This window comes from Vicugna pacos, chromosome 1 (genome assembly GCF_048564905.1).
Source record: "Vicugna pacos chromosome 1, VicPac4, whole genome shotgun sequence".
Taxonomy (NCBI): domain Eukaryota; kingdom Metazoa; phylum Chordata; class Mammalia; order Artiodactyla; family Camelidae; genus Vicugna; species Vicugna pacos.
The window spans coordinates 54,117,736-54,138,148 of NC_132987.1; the positions used below are offsets into that span (position 1 = coordinate 54,117,736).

The window sequence follows — 20,413 nt, forward strand, 5'->3', positions numbered from 1 at the left end:
TAGGAAAGGGGTTGGCCTGTTTGGAAACAGGAAAAAAGTCCAGTATGGTGAAAGCGACTAGGAAAGAACAGCAGGATATGATGGGGAGGCAGGCAGTGCGAGATCACGCAGGGCCCTGTGGGTCTTGGTTTGGACATGCACTTGACCCTAAGTACAATGGATGCCCCTGAAGGATGTTACGTGGCTTCAGTGAGGTCACAGGAAAGGAGAATCCATCATCGGGCACCGAAGGGGCTCAGCTAGTGAGTGTTAAATGAGTTCTTATTTATCACTTATTGGAGCACAATTTCCATTTGCCATCTCTTCCCCAGGCTTACACGGAGTCTACAACCTCAAACGGAAGAGGTGCTTAGTCATAATGATCAAAAAGTAACCTGCTGATGACTTGAATAAATGTTCTTTTTAATGGGAAAGCAGGCTGTAGCCAACTGACAAACTGGGGCCCCAGAGTGGGGGGCAGTATGGAACCCCACCCCCAATATGGCAGTTGGGGTTACTGTCTCTGTTTGAGGGCCCCCAGCCATTTTATGAGGAAGAAGCTACATTGATTATTTCAAAAGAATTATGACTTGGAGGGGTGCGGGGAAGAAGGGTTATGGTAAAGGTACCTCTGCAAGAGGTAACCCCCCCCACAAAAAAAACCCAGAAAGGCCGCAAGGGTGAGGGGTCCACAATTATCCACTGGTTCATTTCAAATTCTCAGTTTGAGGGAAAGTAGTGTTTGCTTTTCTTCTACGTCTGACTATGCTGGGGACAGAAGAGGGGTAGCTATCAAACACACTGCTGAAAATTTTAAATGAAATTATAAACAGCTGGGCCTGCATTGTTTGGAAGAACTGCAGGGTCCTCAATTCCCAACTCCTGTGTAACCCATCTGATGCATCACTTAGGTGACATTCTGAAGCATAAAGAAATCAGGGAGTGGGACGAGAGAAGGGTGAGAAAGGGGCAGTAAAAAGGGCAATGTCAGGCATACAAATTAGGTTCAAGTCTACAAAGGGTTTTAGTGTGATGACAGAGTGGTGCTCTCCCTGGGAACCAGGGATGCAGACATGGGGGAGGGAGTGGACTTGGTCAGAGGGGTCAGAATCATGGGCAGAGCTGTTCAAGATTCAGAACGTGCAGCATTCTACCCCAGCTTGTCCAAGTGCCTCCTTACAGCCCCTGCCCACCACCCGTGGGCTCTTAAAGGACCACCTCAGGAGCTGATAGGGACCAGAAATCTGTCAGCTAGCAAGAGACAGAGCCAAGCTTTGGGCACAGATCTCTGTGCGCCTAGATCTTAACTGCTACCCCCAACACTGCCCTCTCTGAGAACATTCTAAATTCACTGGTTCAGGTGGGGCCTATGGTGTATGTTACGATAAAGCTCCCCTAGGGATTCTAGTATGTCCTCTGCTGAGTTTATTTAAGTACATGAATGGACAATTAAAATTCACTAGACATATACAGAGAATCAGCAGCATGAAAAAGGGAAGCAAAGTTGAGCAAGGCAAGCAAATGACTCAGTGAATTAATTCAGGAAAGAGGGAGAGCCTTTTTAAAAAGTCTGCTTTGATTTCCCAGTGAGATTCAAGAGGGCAGCGCTTTAATACGTGAATAGACTGTCTTGAGGAAAAAGACCAATCAGACACCCAGGTTGATCTTAAAAATTAAAAACATGATTAGCAAAGTAAACACTCAATAGAAGCCATATAAACAGCAGCACAGACACCCCCGAAAAGCCAGTCAGAGGAGATGAACCCACGCAAAACAAAAGGAGGGCCCCAGAGGAAGCAAGAGTGAGAAGACCTACTCTCTGTCCGTAAAGTGTAAACTCCAGGAGGAGAAGCAACACTAAAATTACAGATGCAAAAGGTTTTCCTGACCCAGTGAAAAACCTGAATGTTCAAATCAAAGGGTTGAGTCAGATTTCTGATTTCCAAGGGTGAAGGTAAAACACTACAAAAGGCAAAAAAAAAACGTAAAGACAAAGGAAAAAGAAGTTACCTACTAAAGAAAGAGAATCAGACTGGTAGCAACTTAACTGAGAAGCAAAATGCTGTAAGTCATGTTTTCAGAGTTCTAATGGAACTATGGCCCTGGGATTTCTAGACACCCAGTTGAACTTTTATTCACGCATTAGGGGAAAAAAAAAAAGGTGTTTTCAGATACAGAAAGGCTTAGAAAGTATACTTACGTACTACTGAGAATAAAGTTGTGTGAGGAAGTACTCCAGAAAAACAAAGAAACAAAAACAAGTAACTCAAAAAATGAGAGGATGTGAGACACAAGAAACCACCTGCAGTGAGCAAAGAAACCAGTAAAAGTTTAGTTAATTCCAAATAACTGTGATTTATGAGGTTATGTATTGATTAATAAAGTTTAATAATTTGGACTAAAATTCCAGATTATTTCTAGAGTAATATGATCAAAATACATTAAACAAAATCCGTTAGAAATAAAGAATCTGAAAAAAACCATAATCAGAGTGAGAGAACAGTAAACTGCTCTCAAAATGTAACAAGTCTTACAGGTAGAAGTAATTATATGGAGAATACAGGCCACAATTAAAAGCTTGATTTTACAGCCATAAACGTAACTTTGAGTCCATCAGCAAAGGTGCATTGTTCCAAGTGGCCACGACTTCCAAAATTTGATCATGTGTGAGCAAGACCACAAAAATCACAGCTGTTCCACTAACATCCTTTGAGCACAAAGTACAGGAAACAATTGTAAAAGAAAAGAAACTCTTAAATACTTAGAGGTTAAAACCATAGAAAAACCCCTAGCAAATCTGATTAAGAAAAGAGAGAGCACAAACACACGATGCTAGGAATTAAAAGAGAGAGAGAACCGCAAGTGTGCAGATTTAAAAGGCAACGGTCAGCTTTATACAACTTTGGACCAATACACGTGAAAAGAGAGATGAAATGAATGCTTTTCCAAGAAAGTATAAATTAAAAGCCAAGTCAAACATATATAAGAAACTGAAAGATTATAAACGACCTTCCTCCAAACAAAACGTGCTAGGCCCAGAAAGTTTATGGACGGGGTTCTATCAAACCTCCAAGGAACAGAAAATTCCTTTTATTCTTAACTTTCCCAAGAATAGTAAAAGTTGACTATCTTTCCAATTCAGTCTTCAAGAAAAAAAGAAACTCTGCTGTTAAAACTGTCAAAGGTCCTATAAGACTCGGTAACTGCAGTGCAGACAGAGATGAATGGAACAGAACAGCCCAGGAATATGACTCAGTGGGAATTCAATGTACGACAAAGCTGGCATTTCAAACTGAGGGATAAAACGGTGCATCACTCTATAAGCGATTTGGGGAAATGGTTATCCATTTGGGGAAAAAACAAATCCCTTTCTTAAAGTATAAGTCAAAATAAATTCCTTATGAATTATAGATATAAACAACAATCCCCCAAAACCAACAATTAAAAATTACTACTAAAAATAAGAAAACTTGGGAGACTGTTCAACTGCCTTACACACGGGAGAAGGCTTTTCCTTAGCATGACGTCAAAAGCCAGAAATCCATAAAGGAAAACATCTGTGATTTAACTAAATTCTTAAAATTTCTGCATAAATTCTATTGAAAAGAAATCTGTGAAAATTTTAAATGCAATACCCTTTGATGCAACAAATGCCATCTTAGAACTTACTTCCAGGTATAGTTACACACTTACGTATAAGGATATTTATTTTCACACTATTTGGAGTGGAGGAAGGCTAGAAATAACCCAAGTGTCCAACAGTGTGCTCAGTTGAAAAATTGTAGTAAATTCATACAATGGAATACTAAGTAGCCATTAACGAGAACTTTGTCTAGCTATGGAAGGATGTCCATAATAAGTAAAAAACAAAAACAAACCAAAAACCCTGTAATTCACTGTGTATGGCATGATTCCATTTATGTTTTTGAATAATTGATTATATGATTATGTGCTCAGAAAACATATTTTTTAATGTGTAAACGTAACAGTGCTATTCTTCTGGGGAGTGGTTGTTGGGTGAAACGTGGGTAAGAGAAAGAAGACTGAAGGAATATTTCCTTCATACAATACTTCATTTGTTCAAAATATATCTATTTTAAATTACTATAGCACAAGACACCACACATAAAACAAAGAGAAATGACAAGCTGGTGGAAAATACAACATGACAAATGGTTAACATCCTTAATATGAAATGAGCTGTTACAGATCACTAAGAAAAAGATGAAGGGAAATGACATTAACAGCTAAGGTTCACACAGCAGTCACTGTGTGCAGATTTTAACTTATTTAATAACCCTCACAACAGCCCATGATATATGTACTATTGTTACCCCATCTTACAGATAAATGGCCAATAAGCTCCAGAGTGTTAAATCTCATAATAGCATCTTTTAAAGTATCAGACTGCAAGGAACAATTACATTGGTAGTGAGAGTATAGGAGAAGAAAATACTTTTCTAAGAAAAAAGAATATATATATATGTATATGTATAACTGAGTCGCTGTGCTGTACACTAGAAACACAACATTCTGAATCAACTATACTTAAAAAAACAAACAAAAAAACTTCTCTGTCACACACTTGATGGGAAAGAAAAGTACTACATTGTTTCTGTATCAAAACTTACATATTATATCTCAACATTCATATTTTATAGTTACATATAATATATAAAATTCATATATTCTTTGGCTCAGCAATTCTATTTCCAGGAATTTATTCTGAAGAAACAACTGAATAAAAGAACCAAGATATATATATATATATATACATATATACACACACACACACACAAAGATTTCCACTGTAGAGTGACAATTAAAAATATATATATATCACCTATATATTTATTATACATACATATAAACTGTATATATACCACACATATACATAGAAACACTGGCTATTTCTAGAGCAAGAAAAATCTTGCACTTTTACTATTTGCTTCTTAAATATTATGCATGTACTAATTTTATAACCAGAAAATAACAAAAAATAATAATTTTCCTACATACACATATGCATTCAAAGCTGCTAGAGCTGAGAGACCAACTCACACACGTGCGAGCCAGCTCTAAGGAGGTGCACAGACTTCCTGACCTTTGGATGCTAACAGCAAAAGGACTAGAGTTTTGTGATGTATAAAAGCAACCAAGAAATACCCTAGTTCCTTGAGATCTGAATGCCTGTGTGACTGAAAAGCAATAATATCTTACAAGTATTTAAAGTATCCCCACCACTCCATCCTACCCTGTCCTCCTCAGGAGGCATGGGCCCAGCAGGGAAGCCCACGAGCCTGCAGTGCAGGTTCCAGACCCTGCACAGGTGGGTAGCACTGGCGGCCTCCTCCCCTGGCCCCAGGCTTCTCAGCTCTCTGAGAGAGGCTTGTAGCAGCTGTGTTGCAGAGTTGGGGCAACTGTGTGCTCTGGATTACAATCTAATCTTGATCTATGAGCTCAAATCAGAACTACCTGGCTTTTAACCTAAAGAAGAAATTTTACTTAAAATCTATTTTATAAAGAATGAAAATTATGTATATTAGTAAAATCATTATGCTACTGTTTTAGTTAAAAAAAAAAACTTAGAAGCTTTCCAATTGGCAAAATCTATTCTTTAGAAAGTTTAGAAAATATTCTGCTATCATGAAAATTTCTCTTATTGTTCTAGTTCAGGGATCTACAAATTCTTCTGTAAAGAGCCAAATAAATATTTCAGGCTTTGCACATCTCAGGTCTCTACTGCATCTACTCAATGCTGCCATCATAGCAGGAAAGCAAACAGTATGTAAATAAACATCCATAAACATATTTATTTACAAAAATAATTGGTGAGTGGGATTTGGCCCTCGGACTGTAGTTTGCTGACCTGTTTCAGAAGTGCTCTCTTATACTCCACCCCAATAACTATTCAACTACTAATTTGCATTCTGTGACTATAAATTAGATTTGACTTTTCTAGAATTTCTAATAAATAGCCCATAGAATATATACTCTTTCTGTCTGACCTTTTTCACTCAGCATAATTCTTTTGAAATCCATGTTGAGATTCACCTCTGGTTTTGTGTGTATCAGTGATATGTTCCTTCTTATTGCTGAGTATTATTGTTGTTTGGATATACCACCATTTGTAACTATTCATATCTGTTGATGGACATCTAAGGTTGATGAACGTCTAAGTTTTGAACTATTATGAATAAAGCTGCTAAATACATATGTTATAAGTCTGTGTGTGGATATATGTTTAAATACTTGGGAGTGGAATTTATGAGTTCTAGAGGACACTGAATCTTCCGAAGTGTTTATACCATTTTGCACTCCAGCCAGCAACGTGTTCAAGTTTTAGTTGCGCCATGTCCTTGTCGATGCTTGGCGCTGCCGTTGGTTTTCATTTTAGCACCTTTAGTGGATGTGCAGTGGTGTCTCACTGTGGTTTTAATACGCATTTCCTTGATGATGTGGAGCAACGTTTCATGTTTATTTGACATTTGTATCTTCTTTTTGGGAAGTGCTTTTTCAAATATTTTGCCCATTTTAGATTTGGGTTAACTTATTGAGTTGTAAGAATTTTTGTCTACATTCTAGATAAAAGTCCTTCATAAGATATGTTTGTGAACATTTTGTTTCCATCTGTGGCTTGCTTTTTTTGTTTTCTTAATGATAGATCTTGAAGAGCAGAAATTTTTAATTTTGATGAAGTCCACTTTATATATATATATATTTCTTTTATGGTTGTATTTTTTTGTGTGCTAAGAAATCTATGCTTACTCCAAGATCAGAAAGAATTTCTATGTTTTATGCTAGAAATTTTACAGTTTTAGCTTTTATAACTAGCTCTGTGATTCAAATTAATTTTTATGAAATGTATGAGGTAAAGGACTAGTTCATTTTTTGATTTTTGGTTATTCAAGTACTATTCATTTAAAAAAAACTATCCTTTCCCATTGAAATACCTTCACCATGTATTTGAGGGTCTGTCTGAGTTCTGTATTCTGTTACACCAATCTATATTGTATATTCTTATGCCAATACCACACAGTCTTCATTACTATACATTAAAAATTGTAGTCTTGGAAAAAAAGAAAGAAGTGTGGTCTATTATATTATACCTTTTTTCTCCCACTGTTGAGGTTAGTTAGGTTGGGAGGGTGCCCTGGCTTTTGAAGTTACCTTCTGTGGAGCAGTGTATACCATCTTTCTCCCAAGAAATGAGATGTGTCTAAATGCCAGTTCATTGTACTGGGCTCAGTCATTCTCAAATCTCACAGCAAAGGTATGCGGACAGGCACCTCTCAGAGCTGCTCTCCCTCCTAAGAGCAGCTGCGTGACTAACTTGTGGCCACTTCCCTCCTGCCTTATTCCAGCTCCCTCACCCTGTCACACACACACAAACACACACACAGCTCAATTTTGGGCCCTATGCTCTTGTTTAAGGGAAAATGAATATAACTAAAGAAATGGTATGGAGAGGTTTAAAAATGACTCAGAAGAGTTGTACATAAACAAGATGACAGAATGTGTATGTTTTTGTGACTAAGGATGTGGGTGCCAGTTCATGTCTGTATTTTGTTGGCAAAACAGCACAGCGAGCTCATCCTGTCTCTCTACAGATAACCTAAAGAGCTTCTAGGAATTCTGACACTGCAGTGTCTACACCAGAGACCACCTCTCAAAAGAAAGAAGTGCTTATGGTAATGTCCTCCAACCTGATTCTTCCCGTTTAAACAGTATAAACATGTTTAAAGAAACTTAGTTTGCTTACAAAATAAGTAGAATGTGTGTGGAGAAGAATTAGGAATGGGGAAAAAAATCTGTCAAGTATCCAGAACCCCAGCTGGGTGATGTGATGATCCTGAACAATGCTTGTGAATGGGAACAAGAAGAAACCCCCATGAAGAAAACTCACAAAGTTCACATTCCTTCTTTTGCTATCAGTTATGATTCGAACAGTAAATACTTACTGAGAATCTACTAAATGCCAGGCATTGTGCTAAGTGTTTAGAAACAAACACTGTGTGTTATTTTCTTTTAAAAACTGCCTATTAATAAAATGCAATGCATTTGAATTGTAGATATAGCTGGGAATTTTATATATATATATATATGCATGAGTCATCTAGGAACCCTAGTATTTTAGTAAATGAACACTCATAAAGGTTCTTCTTTGGGCTAATACATCCTCTCTCTGAATAAACAGGCTTCTAGTTAATGAATCTGCTAGTAGTCCCTGTCCGAGATATGATAGACACTATGTTAAGAGCACATACTTAGAGGATGGTTTAGTAATATTAATTTCTCCATTAGGAAGAAGTCCTAAGAACTGCTGGATTCATCCTACAATCACTTATGAGCACAACCTCCAAATGAAAGCCTTAGCTCTGATTCGACACAGCAGAGAAATGCTGCTGCCTGAAGGAGCATTAGCAAACCCCTGAAAGCTGAGCTACTTACAGCGAAAGGGTGGTAGGGGGGAGCGGGGGGGGCTCCTCGGGGCCCTGCTGGTGGAGGCAGCACGGACAGTCCTGTTGAAAAGATGCCAAGTGCGCTGAGGTTCAACCCCGGGATCAGATTGGCTTGTTGCTAGGAATAAAAATGGAGAAAAAGTTGAGGGGAGGAGACCAGAGAGGCCCAGCTTGCCTGGACAGCCTCCATCTCTTGTCTGGTTGGCACCAGTGTCTCCTCATTGGCTCTGCCCTGGCCCCGTGGACCTCTTTCCCACCTTGCTGCCAGGGTGGGCTCTCCAAAATTCAACCTGATCATGATGGTCCTTCAAAGCTTCTCTGCAGCCTTGAGAGTCTGCACATCTTAACACAGCAAACAAGGCTCTTCCTGGGGCCCTAGGCCAGCTCACCAGGCTCTCTCCTGCTAGTCCCACCTTATCCCAATCCTGCCCTGTCCTACTCCTCTCGCCTCTGGACCCCTGCACACACTGTCCACCTTGCAAAAAAATGTGCTTCTCTCCCCCCCTCACCTGGCTACATCCTACTTGTCATGTGGTTTCACCTGAGCATGGGTGTCCCCTCATCCGGGAAGCCTGCTCTCACCCTAAAGGTCTCAGCGCAAGTGCCCTGTCTGTGCTCTCCTGACGTGCCTGTGCTTCCCTAAAACAGCACTTGTCACATGGTATTTGAACTGCCTGTGGAGCAGCCTTTCCCCCTAATTAGGCCACAAAGTTCTTATGGACAGACTGTCTTGCTTAGCGTCGCGAGCTCAGTGCCTGGTACTTAGTAAGTACTCAGTAAATATTTGCTGAATGAATATGTTGGATTAATAGTTTTTTCTAACTCTATTCAGGGAAAGATCAGACCCTTCAGTAAGATACCATATATGTAAACTCTATTATCCAGATTTGGAATGGTTCACAACTTTGGCTTTTTTACCATTTAGTTGCAGCTCTGTGATCATCTCACTTGCTTATTTCTCACTTAAACATGAGGATGCTCACAGAGGCTGGGGGTGACTTTGAACTACACCATCCTTTCAGAGGCAGAGGGATGCAGCCCCCACCCTGGCCTATATTGCCTTCACTGCCTCCCCAAACACTAAGCAATTCTCTAACATTTTCACTTTTCTTATCTGTGGCTCTAGGGTCACCCGGTAACTTGCTTTCTTTTAGAATCTCTGGAATAGGAAAGCTAGGATCCTTAACCTTTATTCCATTGATGTGTAAGATCTAATAGTCTTGTTACTCCTCTAACAATGCATGACTTTAGTACAGACATGAATGAATCTAAGTGATGTATATGCTCAGGTGAAGATTCTGGGGACACCCAGAACCTTTGTAGCATTTCTGGGTGTTCACAGAAAGAGCTGTTTATCATAAGATATCAAGAGCCTAAAAGAAGAAAATGAGATCAGTGGATGATACTTCGACAGACAAATATACACAAATAGGGGAGAAGGTCACACCACAGTCTTCTCATTGTGTCCCTCAACTGCCACGTGACATGGGCTGCTGAGGTGGTATTTAGGGTGAGATGGGAGATAGAGTGCCGACCCGAGTAAGGAGGCCCTGTGCAAAGTGCTGCAGTTGAGGGAACTGGGGCTGTGTTTAACCTACCTAGTCCTTTGTCAACGTTTACTCCTCTGTGAAATGTTACGAAATTTGGGATTTGCTTCAAAGTCATCCTAGGGGTGTGGGGATGCGGATGAAGGTTCAGATGAAACAAAACAGGTCACGAGCTGTTAACTGCTGAAGCTGGATTATGGACATACGAGAGCTTATCATAGTATTCTTTCCTGTTTTGTGTATGTTAAAAAATCATTCTCATAAAAAAATAAAAATTTACTCCTCTGAGCTGAGTTTGGGCTTTGATTGATGGACAAATATTTTTAAGATTTCTGAATGCCAGAATGGTGTCCTCCCATTATGAAGTTGGAACTAGGTAGTAATAACAGGAAAGACAAACCCAAATCAGTCTGCTAGAAGTTTCAGAGCTGAGGAGGATGACAACATCTACTGGGCAATCTACAAGAACAGATCAGTAAGCAAGAGATGAAGATCAGAAGTTAATTTTAAAGTAAGTATGTATTTTTTAAATTGGAAAGTAGGGGGAAAATAATCCCACTTTTCTAACGTATCAGCCATTCTGATTTTTATATGTAGCCTTCTAGTCATTTTGATCCATATTACTTTGCATAATTATAACCCTAGCTATATATATACTTACATATACTCTTAATTAACAATATATCATAAGCAATTCCTTATTTAAAAATCTTCAAAGTCACCATTTGAATGGCTTCACACTATTTTGTCCAGTGTATTTATCATATTTTTCTAGTTGGTTTCCTGATTATTCTAATGCTTCTGACCTAAGAAGACAAGAATAACTCTGCATAGCTATTTTAAGGTGCTTCGTCACTATCTGAATGACAATTATTATTATTAGAGAGTCTTGGGTCCTGCTTGAAAACACATGTGAAAAACAGTGGAGAAGAAAGCAGTAGGCACTTACATTAACAGCCAGCATATCATTTTCAAAGGCCTCACGTAGCTTCTTCATGATCTCTGTTTCAGCATTGGCACAGGCCTCAACTGTGCCCTTCACAGTGATGGTTCTTTCAGGGTTGTATATGCTCAAATCCTGCAAGCTGGCCACCAGGAAAAAGAGAGAAATTTCCTTTTTTCAAAAGGAAAAATAAAATTCCAGAAGGATCACAAACAAGTCTTGGCGGAAGAGGTGGAGAGAAGACTGGATTCCCTCACCACACACTGTAGCATAGAATATCTGCCATCTTATCTCAGATCTTTGCAGTGACTTAGATCATATCCGTAGAAGAAAATGTTTGACTGGTAATTATTATGTATTTGTTTGATGGTGCTGAAGATAATTATATCACTCACAATTACATTTTCATTTTAAGGGAAAGCAGATGAATGAGATGGACATATCAAAATTCTCAAATTCTCCATTACTGGGCACAATTAATCTAAACAAGTGGCTTACGATGAGATCGTTATCTTGGTCCCTGTCTCATGTTCAATTTTCTTCAAATTTCTGCCTTCTTTTCCAATCAGCCTTCCAACCAAGCCATTGTGGGCCAAGATCTTTAGAGGAATCTCTTCAGCTCTAAAAGAGACAAGCAACAATTTAACATTTAGGGTGAACACAATGGTTGCCTCCCAAGAGCTATTACCCAGCTTTTTCCTTGCAAATAGAAGCCATCTTTGTTCAGGTAACAAGTAGACATGGGCTTCAGGAAAGGCTTTGAGTCCCCCACTAACCCCAGTGCATGAATTTTGATTAACACAAATCAAATTATGGTAATTATACTCCCTTGTTGTGACTGGTTGGAAATAGGTCCATGAGAGAGGTCTGGCCAATGAGGTAGGAGAAGCACCCTGTTGGGTGACTTTAGGAAGGTTTTCCTTGCTCTCAAAAAGGGCACAAGGGGTAATGATATCAGTAAGATGGCAGACTAGGAACCAATAGACTCTCTTACCCCCACAGAGATACCAAGCTGACAACAAAAGATAGGCTAGAACTCTAGAGATCAAGTGAGAAGCTATAGCATCCAGGCTTTTATAAAACCAAAAAGGGATTCTAGCAAAAGGGGTAGGAAATTTTGTGGCATTTGGCATGCCTTTGATGCTCCTTCCCCCACACAGTACAGCAAGGGGCAACTGGGAGGAAATCTCCTATACCAGGGCTACTCTCTCGGGATAGAAACAAAAGACTGGATCATGAGTCCAACATTCTGGCTTGTCTCAGGGCTGCCTGAGGGATTGGTTTTCATCTCGCCTGACTTGGAGAGCTGACAAGACTGGTGCCAGAGCCTGGAAGCTGCTGAAAACACAGGTGAATGGTATGTTAGAGCTGCAGTCCCATAGAAGCCAGGGGGAAAAAAAGATTAGAAATGGTTTGAGAGGTCCTAGAAACTCCAGCCAGGCTGATTAGCAAAGGTCTTCCCCTGAACAAAGCCAGTAATGCAAAGACTGAGAGGGAGTTGCTTTTTCAAATGCCCAAACCCCAGCAAAAAGTTACAAGGCATACAAAGAAATGGAAACATGGCCTAATCAAAGAATCAAAATAAAACTCCAGAAACTGACCCTAAAGAAATGCAGATCTATGAGCTACCTGACAAAGACTTAAAAATAACTATCATAAAAATACTCAATGACCTGAAAGAGAATACAGACAACTAAATGAAATCAGGAAGATGATGCATGAAAAAAGTGAGAATGTCAACAGAGAAACAGAAACTATAAAAAACAACCTAACAGAAATAACAGAGCTGAAAAATACAATAACTGAACTGAAAAATTCATTAAAAGAGTGCAACAGCAGATATGGTCAGGCAGAAGACAGAATCAGCAAACTTGAAGATTAGTCATTTGAAATCATCAAGTGGGGAGGAAAAACAAAATTTTTAAAAGTGGAGAGAGGCTAAGGGACTTACGGAGGCTAAGTGGGTCAACATACATGTCATTAGAATCTCAGAAGGAAGGGAGAGAGACGGGGCAGAGAGTTTATTAGAAGAAAATAGGTGAAAACCTTTCTAGATCTGAGGAAAGAAATGGACATATAGATTCAAGAAGCTCCAAGAACATCCAACTGGGATAAATTCAAAGACAATCACACTGAGATACATTATAACCCAAGTGTCTAAAGTCAAAAACAAAGAGAAAATCTTGAAAGCAGCAAGCGGAAAGTGATGAGTAACACACAAGGAAGTTTCCGTAAGATTATACATGAATTTCTCAGTAGAAATTTTGCAGGCCAGAGGGGAATGGGATGACATATTCAAAGTGCTGAAAGAAAAAACTGTCAACCAAGAATACTGAATTTAGCAAAACTATCATCAAAAATGATGGGGAAATTACGAATCTTCCAGATAAACAAAAGCTAATGGAATTCATTACTATTAGAACTGCTCTACAAAAAATGCTAAAGGGAGTCCTTCAAGTTGAAATGAAAGGATGGTTCAACACATGTAAATCAATGAATGTACTATATAACGTTAACAGAATGAAGGGCAAACCCACATTATCATCTCAATCGATACAGAAAAAGCATTTGACAAAATTTAACAATTTTTCATGATAAAAACACCTAACAATTCAGGAATAGAAGAAAACTACCTCAGCATAATAAAGGCCATTAATGAAAACCCCATAAGGAACATCATATTTAATGGTGAAAGACTGAAAGTTTTTTCTTTAAGATCAGGAACAAGACAATGATGCCCTCACCACTTCTATTCAACTATTTTTTCATCTTTTTTTGGGGGGGGTGTAATTAGGTTTATTTACGTATTTATTTAATTTTTTTAAACCGAGGTACTGGGGATTGAACTGAGGACCTTGTGCATGCTAAGTACATACTCTACCACTGAGCTATACCCTCCTCCCTCAACATACTATTGAAATTCCTATCCAAAGCAATTAGCCAAGGAAAAGAAATAAAAGGCATCTAAATTGGAAAGGAAGAAGTAAAATTATCTCTGTTTACAGAGGACATGATCTCATATGTAGAAAACCTTAAAGATGCCACAAAAAAATTATTAGGACTAATAAAGTAATTCAGCACCATTGTAGGATATAAAATCAACACACAAAAATCAGTTAGTTGTGTTTCTATACACTAACAATGAACAATATGAAAAGGAAATTAAGAAAATAATTTCATTGATAATAACATCATAAAGAATAAAGTGTTGAATAAACCTAACCAAAGAAGACATTTACACTGAAAACTATGAAACATTGCAGCAAGAAATTAATGAAGACAGCAATCAATGGAAAGACATCTTGTATTCATGGACTGGAAGGCATAATATTGTTTAGATGTCCATACTATCCAAAGCAATCTACAAATTTAATGTAATCCGTATCAAATTCCAATGGCAATTTTTGCAGAAACAGAAAAATTCATCTTAAAATTCATATGGAATCTCAAGGGACCCTGAATAGTCAAGGCAATTTTGAAAAAGATCTCACATTTCCTGATTTCAAAACATAATACAAAGCTACCATAACCAAAACAATGTGGTACTGGCATCAAGAAAAATAAACCAACAGAAAAAAACAGAGATCCCAGAAATAAACCCTTGCATGTATGGTCAAATGATCTTTAGCAAAGGTGCCAAGGCTACACCACAGGGAAGAGACAGTGTCTTCAAAAATGGTGTTGGGAAAACTGGATATTCACTTGCAAAAGAATGCAGCTAGACCCTTATTTCATACTCAGAAGTTAACTTAAAATAGATTAAACATCTAAATGTAAAACCAAAAGTACAATTTTCCTAGAAGAAGAAAAAGGGGAGAAGCTTCATGATATTGGACTTGGCAATGGTTTCTTGGATATGGCACCAAAGCACAGTCAACAAAAGCAAAAATAAACAAATAGGACTACATCAAACCTAAAAACTTTTGTGTCAAAGGACACAATATAATGAAAAGACAATCTATGGAATGGAGATAAATATCTGCAGATCATATATTGTGATAAGAGTTTAACATCCAGAATATATAAAGAACTCCTACAATTCAACAATTAAAAAAACCAAATAACCCGTTTAAATATGTGCAAAGGACCTGAGCAGACATTTCTGCAAAGATGATATACAAATGTCATAAAGCATGTGAAAAGATGCTCAACATCTCTAATCATTGGAGAAACGCAAATAAAAACCTCAATGAGATATCAAATGAATACAAATATTACCTCAAACTCGTTAGTTTGGCTACTATCAAAATAACAGAAGATAACAAGTGTTGGTAAGGTATGGAGAAATCGGAACTCTTTTGAAATGTTACTGGGATTGTAAAATGGTGCAACTGCTATAGAAAACAGTATGGAGGTTCCTCAAAAAATTGCAAATAAAACTAATGTATGATCCAGCGATCTCACTTCTGGGTATATATACAAAAGAATTGAAAGCAGGGTCTCAAAAAGATATTTGCACACCCATATTCCTAACAGCACTATTCACAATAGCTAAGAGGTGAAAGCAACACCAAGTCTCCATCAATGGACAAATGAACAAACAAAATGTGGTACATACACATAATGGAATATTATTCTGCCTTAAAAAGGAAGGAAATCCTACAACAACATGGATAAATTTTGAGGACATTACATTAAGTGAAATAAGCCAATCACAAAAAGATAAATACACCCCAAGGAAGGTAAAGCAGAGGAAAAAAAAAGTCATGAGACTTTGAGTATATGATTTAACTGACCTTGCAGTTACTTCACCTTAGGACTTCTTACTATGTGACATCATAATTGTTTCTTACTGCTTGAGCCACTTGTGATGTTTTACTATTACTTGAGACCAAAATCATCTAACAGATCCATTACTACTGCCCCCAAATAAATGGATGCTTGAAGAAGCTCCATTAGAACATAACTTTCAGAGGGCAGGGTATTCTGTCAGCTTTGTTCACTGGCACACAGAACTGTGCCTGGCATATAGTACATGCTCAATAAATATTTGGTAAATGAATAAAAAGAAAGTTTAGGATCTCTCTTCTCCTACATCCTCCACCTCCCACTCATCCTCTGCAGAGTTCAACTTAAATGTCACTTACACAGAGAGGCCTTCCCTGAACCCCCCAAAGTCTCTTCCTGTTCCTCTAAAACCTTTGACTAGGGCCTCCAGTCACCTGCAGTCATTTCCACTGCAGCACTTTGATTCATCCCTCACTGTTTCTTTATAAAACTGCCACACTTGCCTGTAAGCAGATTTTGCCAAACTGATACAGAGCCTTTTAAAAAATTATTATATTGTCTATCTCATTACCATTAATTTGTTTATAACACAAAGTCAATTGGTTTAGTAAAAACTGTATTTGTCATTCAGATTGGTACAACACTCTGGAATGGTAAGAAATATTTTATAAAAGAAAGGCACAGGGGTGGGGGGAGATAGAAGAAAAAAGAAGAAAGTAGCCATTCAGATACCAGTTTCTACTACTTAAGCAAATGTAATCCAACTTTAAAAGCATGCGAGTGGCTTAGGAGCATGGTGGAAAAATCCTTTTCCAGCATTGTAAATAATGGTTTTGATAACAGTGTACATTCTATACCTGCGCTGTCCAATAAGACAGCCATCAGCCATACATGTGACTATTTAAATCTGAATAGATTAAAATAAAATATTCAGCTCCCCTCCTGCACTAGATACATTTCAAGCACTCATGTCGTAACAGCATGTGGCTAGTGGCTATCATACTGAACAGTGCAGGTATAGAACATTTTCACCATTGCATGGATTTAAAAAAATTTTTTTATTATTGTTATTTAATTATTTTATCTTGTGGGGGGGTAATTAGATTTATTTATTTTTAGAGGAGGTACTGGGGACTGAACTCAGGACATTCTGCATGCTAAGCGTGCGCTCTACCACTTGAGCTATATCATCCCCTCATTGCATGGATGTGGACAGCACAGTCTTAATGTTCCTACCAATGATTTTCACCATTAGTGATGGAAGCATTAGGATCACCAAGAGAAACATACAAGTAGAAGAACAGCCATATTATAAACATAAAAGATCTATTTCCAGTGTATTCTCTTTAGGAACAACTTTCGTAAAAATAATCCCTTCCCTGCTCCCTTTACTGAGCAACAGAACAGATTAACAGCTTTCTAAAACTTTCCTGGGTTAAATGAATGGGAACCTACTCTTTTTCTCTGTTGAGTGGTCCATGCATTGCATGCGAACTTACAGTTTGGTCTCATCAGCCTCTTTCTGCATGATCTCAAGAATCATGCGGCATGCTTCAGAGGTCCCCTCTGGGGTGGCATGGATGGTGACAGGCTTCTCTGCAGCCCCAGAGTTCTCCTTTCTATGGATATCTACCCTGCAGGAAAAGAATCAGGAGCCATAGCACAACGTCATCTGGGACTGGATCCTAGTCCCAAGAATGCATCGCACCAGCAAATGTACAGCAAGGACACAGACAGACATGGAAGTATCATTAGCACGTCTGCAACCAATGCCATTCTCCAAAGAAGGCGGCAAGCAGTGCAGGGGGTCTTGTGCCAAACCTGAATTCTTTGCAGCTCCATCTAGAAAGGAGTATTTCTCACAGGAGTGCTATTGGACAACCTCCAAGCCAACGTGGTAATGAAGCCAGTTTGGTAAATGAAGTATTTTGTGTAGTCTTTCAAATGATCTTAGAAGTGAAGAGTAAAGTGAGCGGGGTAATACTGCACGTTGGCACAGTGCCGGTCTCCGAACTGAGGGCAGCTTTTAAACGCCATGTTAATCCAACTCTATACACCAAATTCAAGCAAGCTTTATATATCTGAGTGTGGACAGAAAAAGAGGCATGCCCTTTCTCTGCCTAAGTTTTTGGTTTCCTTGCCACTGGCAGCTTGCCTTCTTCCAGGCTCTTAAAACTACTGGCTCAAAAGTTTGATGACTTTATCAGACTTCTTGGGGTAGTTGTGGCTCTACTTGTTTTCGTTAACATTCAAAATCACATAATTGATTGTATCCATTTCTACTTTGGCTGTTAGAAAGCCCAGATCCAAGTCTTTGGCCTATTTCTGAAAAATGGGCACACACTTTGAGACTAACCTCACTTCTACTTAAACTTCTTGCATTTTAAAAGCCACTTTAGATAATTCTTTGAAGCAAAGTTGGAGGGGGAAAAAAGGACTCATTTTAAAATAAAGGAAACATCACACAGTACTTCCCCTCTCTCGCATCTCATCATTTCACTCCTATGATTTGAACTCTGAGACTCATGTAAGTGTACATTATTTGGAAGTAACTCAGGCACTTTGAAGAATATAGTGTTTTCTCTTTCAGGTTACAAGATACTCAATGACCTGAATAAAATGCACTTGTCATGTAAGTAACTAATATTTGTTAGTACTTTGGTGCTTTGCAATTTAAGTGCTTTCACAGTAATTATTCCATTCAATCTGCCTGGCTGTCCTAATTCTCAAAATAACCCTGGCTTAGAGAAGAAGCAACTGATGCTCAGAGAGCTTGAAGTTTTTAAGATCATATAGTTATTAAGTGGTAAAACCTGAACAAGGGTCTTTGTTTTCAAGTCCTGTGTTTTGTTCATTATATCGTACTGTGGTCTTATGACATACAAAAATCAACAACCCCACAAGTCACTTTATCTACTGCAACTCAATCTCCTCAAACAGAGAACTAAACATAAGGCTAATGTGCTTTATTTCTTGATCAATGTAACAGTGACTCACCCACTTCCTTTATGTAGCTATCTGTGAGACTACCTAGGTGGTCTCAAAGAATGACTACCATTCAGGGCTCTGACTCAGGAGAGGAGGCAAGAGCTAAGATAAGTGGGTTTTAGGATCCCATAAAGTTCAGCCCCATACCTCTGCTGTTTTAAAAATATGAAGATGTATTCACAGGCATCAGCTTGTGAGAACAATTCTTGACTGTGAGGTCATTAGTACTTTTTTTATGAATTATTAGTGTTTCAGGGTACGACCTTTAGGTCATGGGTATGAAAGCTCATTAAAGCCTCTGGCTTTATGTTAGTCTGTTAGTAATTCTGTTTAAAGAAGCCACCGTCCCATATAGCACAGCCCCCCACTGCTGGTGCAAGCAATAGCAATCGGGGAATGGCCGGGACCCACCAGCACTCAGGGGACCCCTCAGAAGGAAGCAAAGGAAGCCCCGGAGGCACGTACCGGGACTGGGTCTGCTTAGTGATGTTCTTTATGGTCAAGCCCTCCTTTCCGATGATGGCACCAACAAACTGGGTGGGGACCAGGATCCGCAGCGGGAAATCAATCTGTCTGGCCTGAGAAGAGCCCCCAGGACCATGGCCTTGCTCCCGGGAAGAGTGGTCCCCACGCTGGGCTCGCTGAGGGGGCGAAGGGGAGCTCACCTCTTCATCCGGGATGTAGGAAATCTTGAAGGAGTAGTTCTCAAACTGATGCCCGCTTAGCTTCTCGATGGCTCTGAAATGCAGCAGGGGCAAGCGAGCTTTGTTAGGGAACAACATCAGAAAGGACCCTCCCATCAATGGCTGGTTCATTCACTCTCGTTTACTAGCTGCCTATGTGGACGCCACCCTCAACATTGAGGATGCAGCGGTGAGCAAGGCAGATGCCACCTCTGCTCCCTCAGAGCTCACGGTTAATGATTAGATAAGTAATCATACTGTAAAGGCCTGGTCAGACTTAACATACAATTTTCCATTCTGCTTTTTTCATCACATAAAGCTGTATCCCTCTCATCAAAAACTCTTTGCAAATGTCAGTATAAAATGAACTCTTTTTAAAAACCTTTAATCATAATATGTAGTTATTGAAAATTCAGAAGTAGATAAACACAGATAAGAAAAAACCCTTCAGGGGGGAGGGTATAGCTCAGTGGTAGAGTTCATGCTTAGCATGCATGAGGTCCTGGGATCAATCCCCAGCACCTCCTCTAAAATATAAATAAATGAGCCTAACTACCTCCTTCCATCCCTCCAAAAAAAAAAAAGAAAAAAAAATCCTAGTCCATCCTCTATATGAATATATTATTTATTAAAGTGGATTAATATAATACATACTACTTTATAACCTTTAAAAAAAACAGTTAATACTCTAAACACTTTTCCAAGTGATTAAATACCTTGTGATTTAATTTTTACTTGCTATTTAACATTCTATTGATTTACTGTCATTTTTGCAACTGACTGTTGTTAGATACATATGGTTATCTCTGATCTTTTACTATTGTATGTAGTGTTGTCATGGGCATCTTTGCAACTGCAATTTTGCACACAGGACAAACTCCTAGTGGAATTGCTGGGTCAGAGAGTATGCAGAATTTAACATCTTAAGTTTGCTCAGTGTCCTTCTGGAAAGGTTTCAATATTTACTATCCCATAGCAGTTAAGACAGCATTTATTTCCTTGAATCTTCAAAAGTACACAGTACTATTATTTTCAAAGATTTATCAATTTGATAAATCCCACTACTGCATCTTAAAAATTATA

At 38.7% G+C, this 20,413-nt stretch overlaps 1 protein-coding gene across 5 annotated transcripts in view; it reads right to left on the reverse strand.

Annotated features, from left to right (window-relative positions):
* The window catches only part of IGF2BP2 (insulin like growth factor 2 mRNA binding protein 2), a 145,867-nt gene that overhangs the window by 14,090 nt on the left and 111,364 nt on the right, over positions 1-20,413 (reverse strand). For 3 of the 5 annotated variants that reach the window (XM_072962470.1, XM_072962490.1, XM_072962475.1), the window contains exons 6-10: positions 19,113-19,385; positions 17,159-17,293; positions 11,430-11,552; positions 10,938-11,073; positions 8,431-8,559 (exon numbers count right to left, since the gene is read on the reverse strand). In XM_072962470.1, the coding sequence (XP_072818571.1) occupies positions 8,431-8,559; positions 10,938-11,073; positions 11,430-11,552; positions 17,159-17,293; positions 19,113-19,385 (796 nt within the window). The remainder of the gene's footprint in view (positions 1-8,430; positions 8,560-10,937; positions 11,074-11,429; positions 11,553-17,158; positions 17,294-19,112; positions 19,386-20,413) is intronic. The other 2 variants (XM_072962482.1, XM_072962486.1) reach the window with 2 other exon arrangements.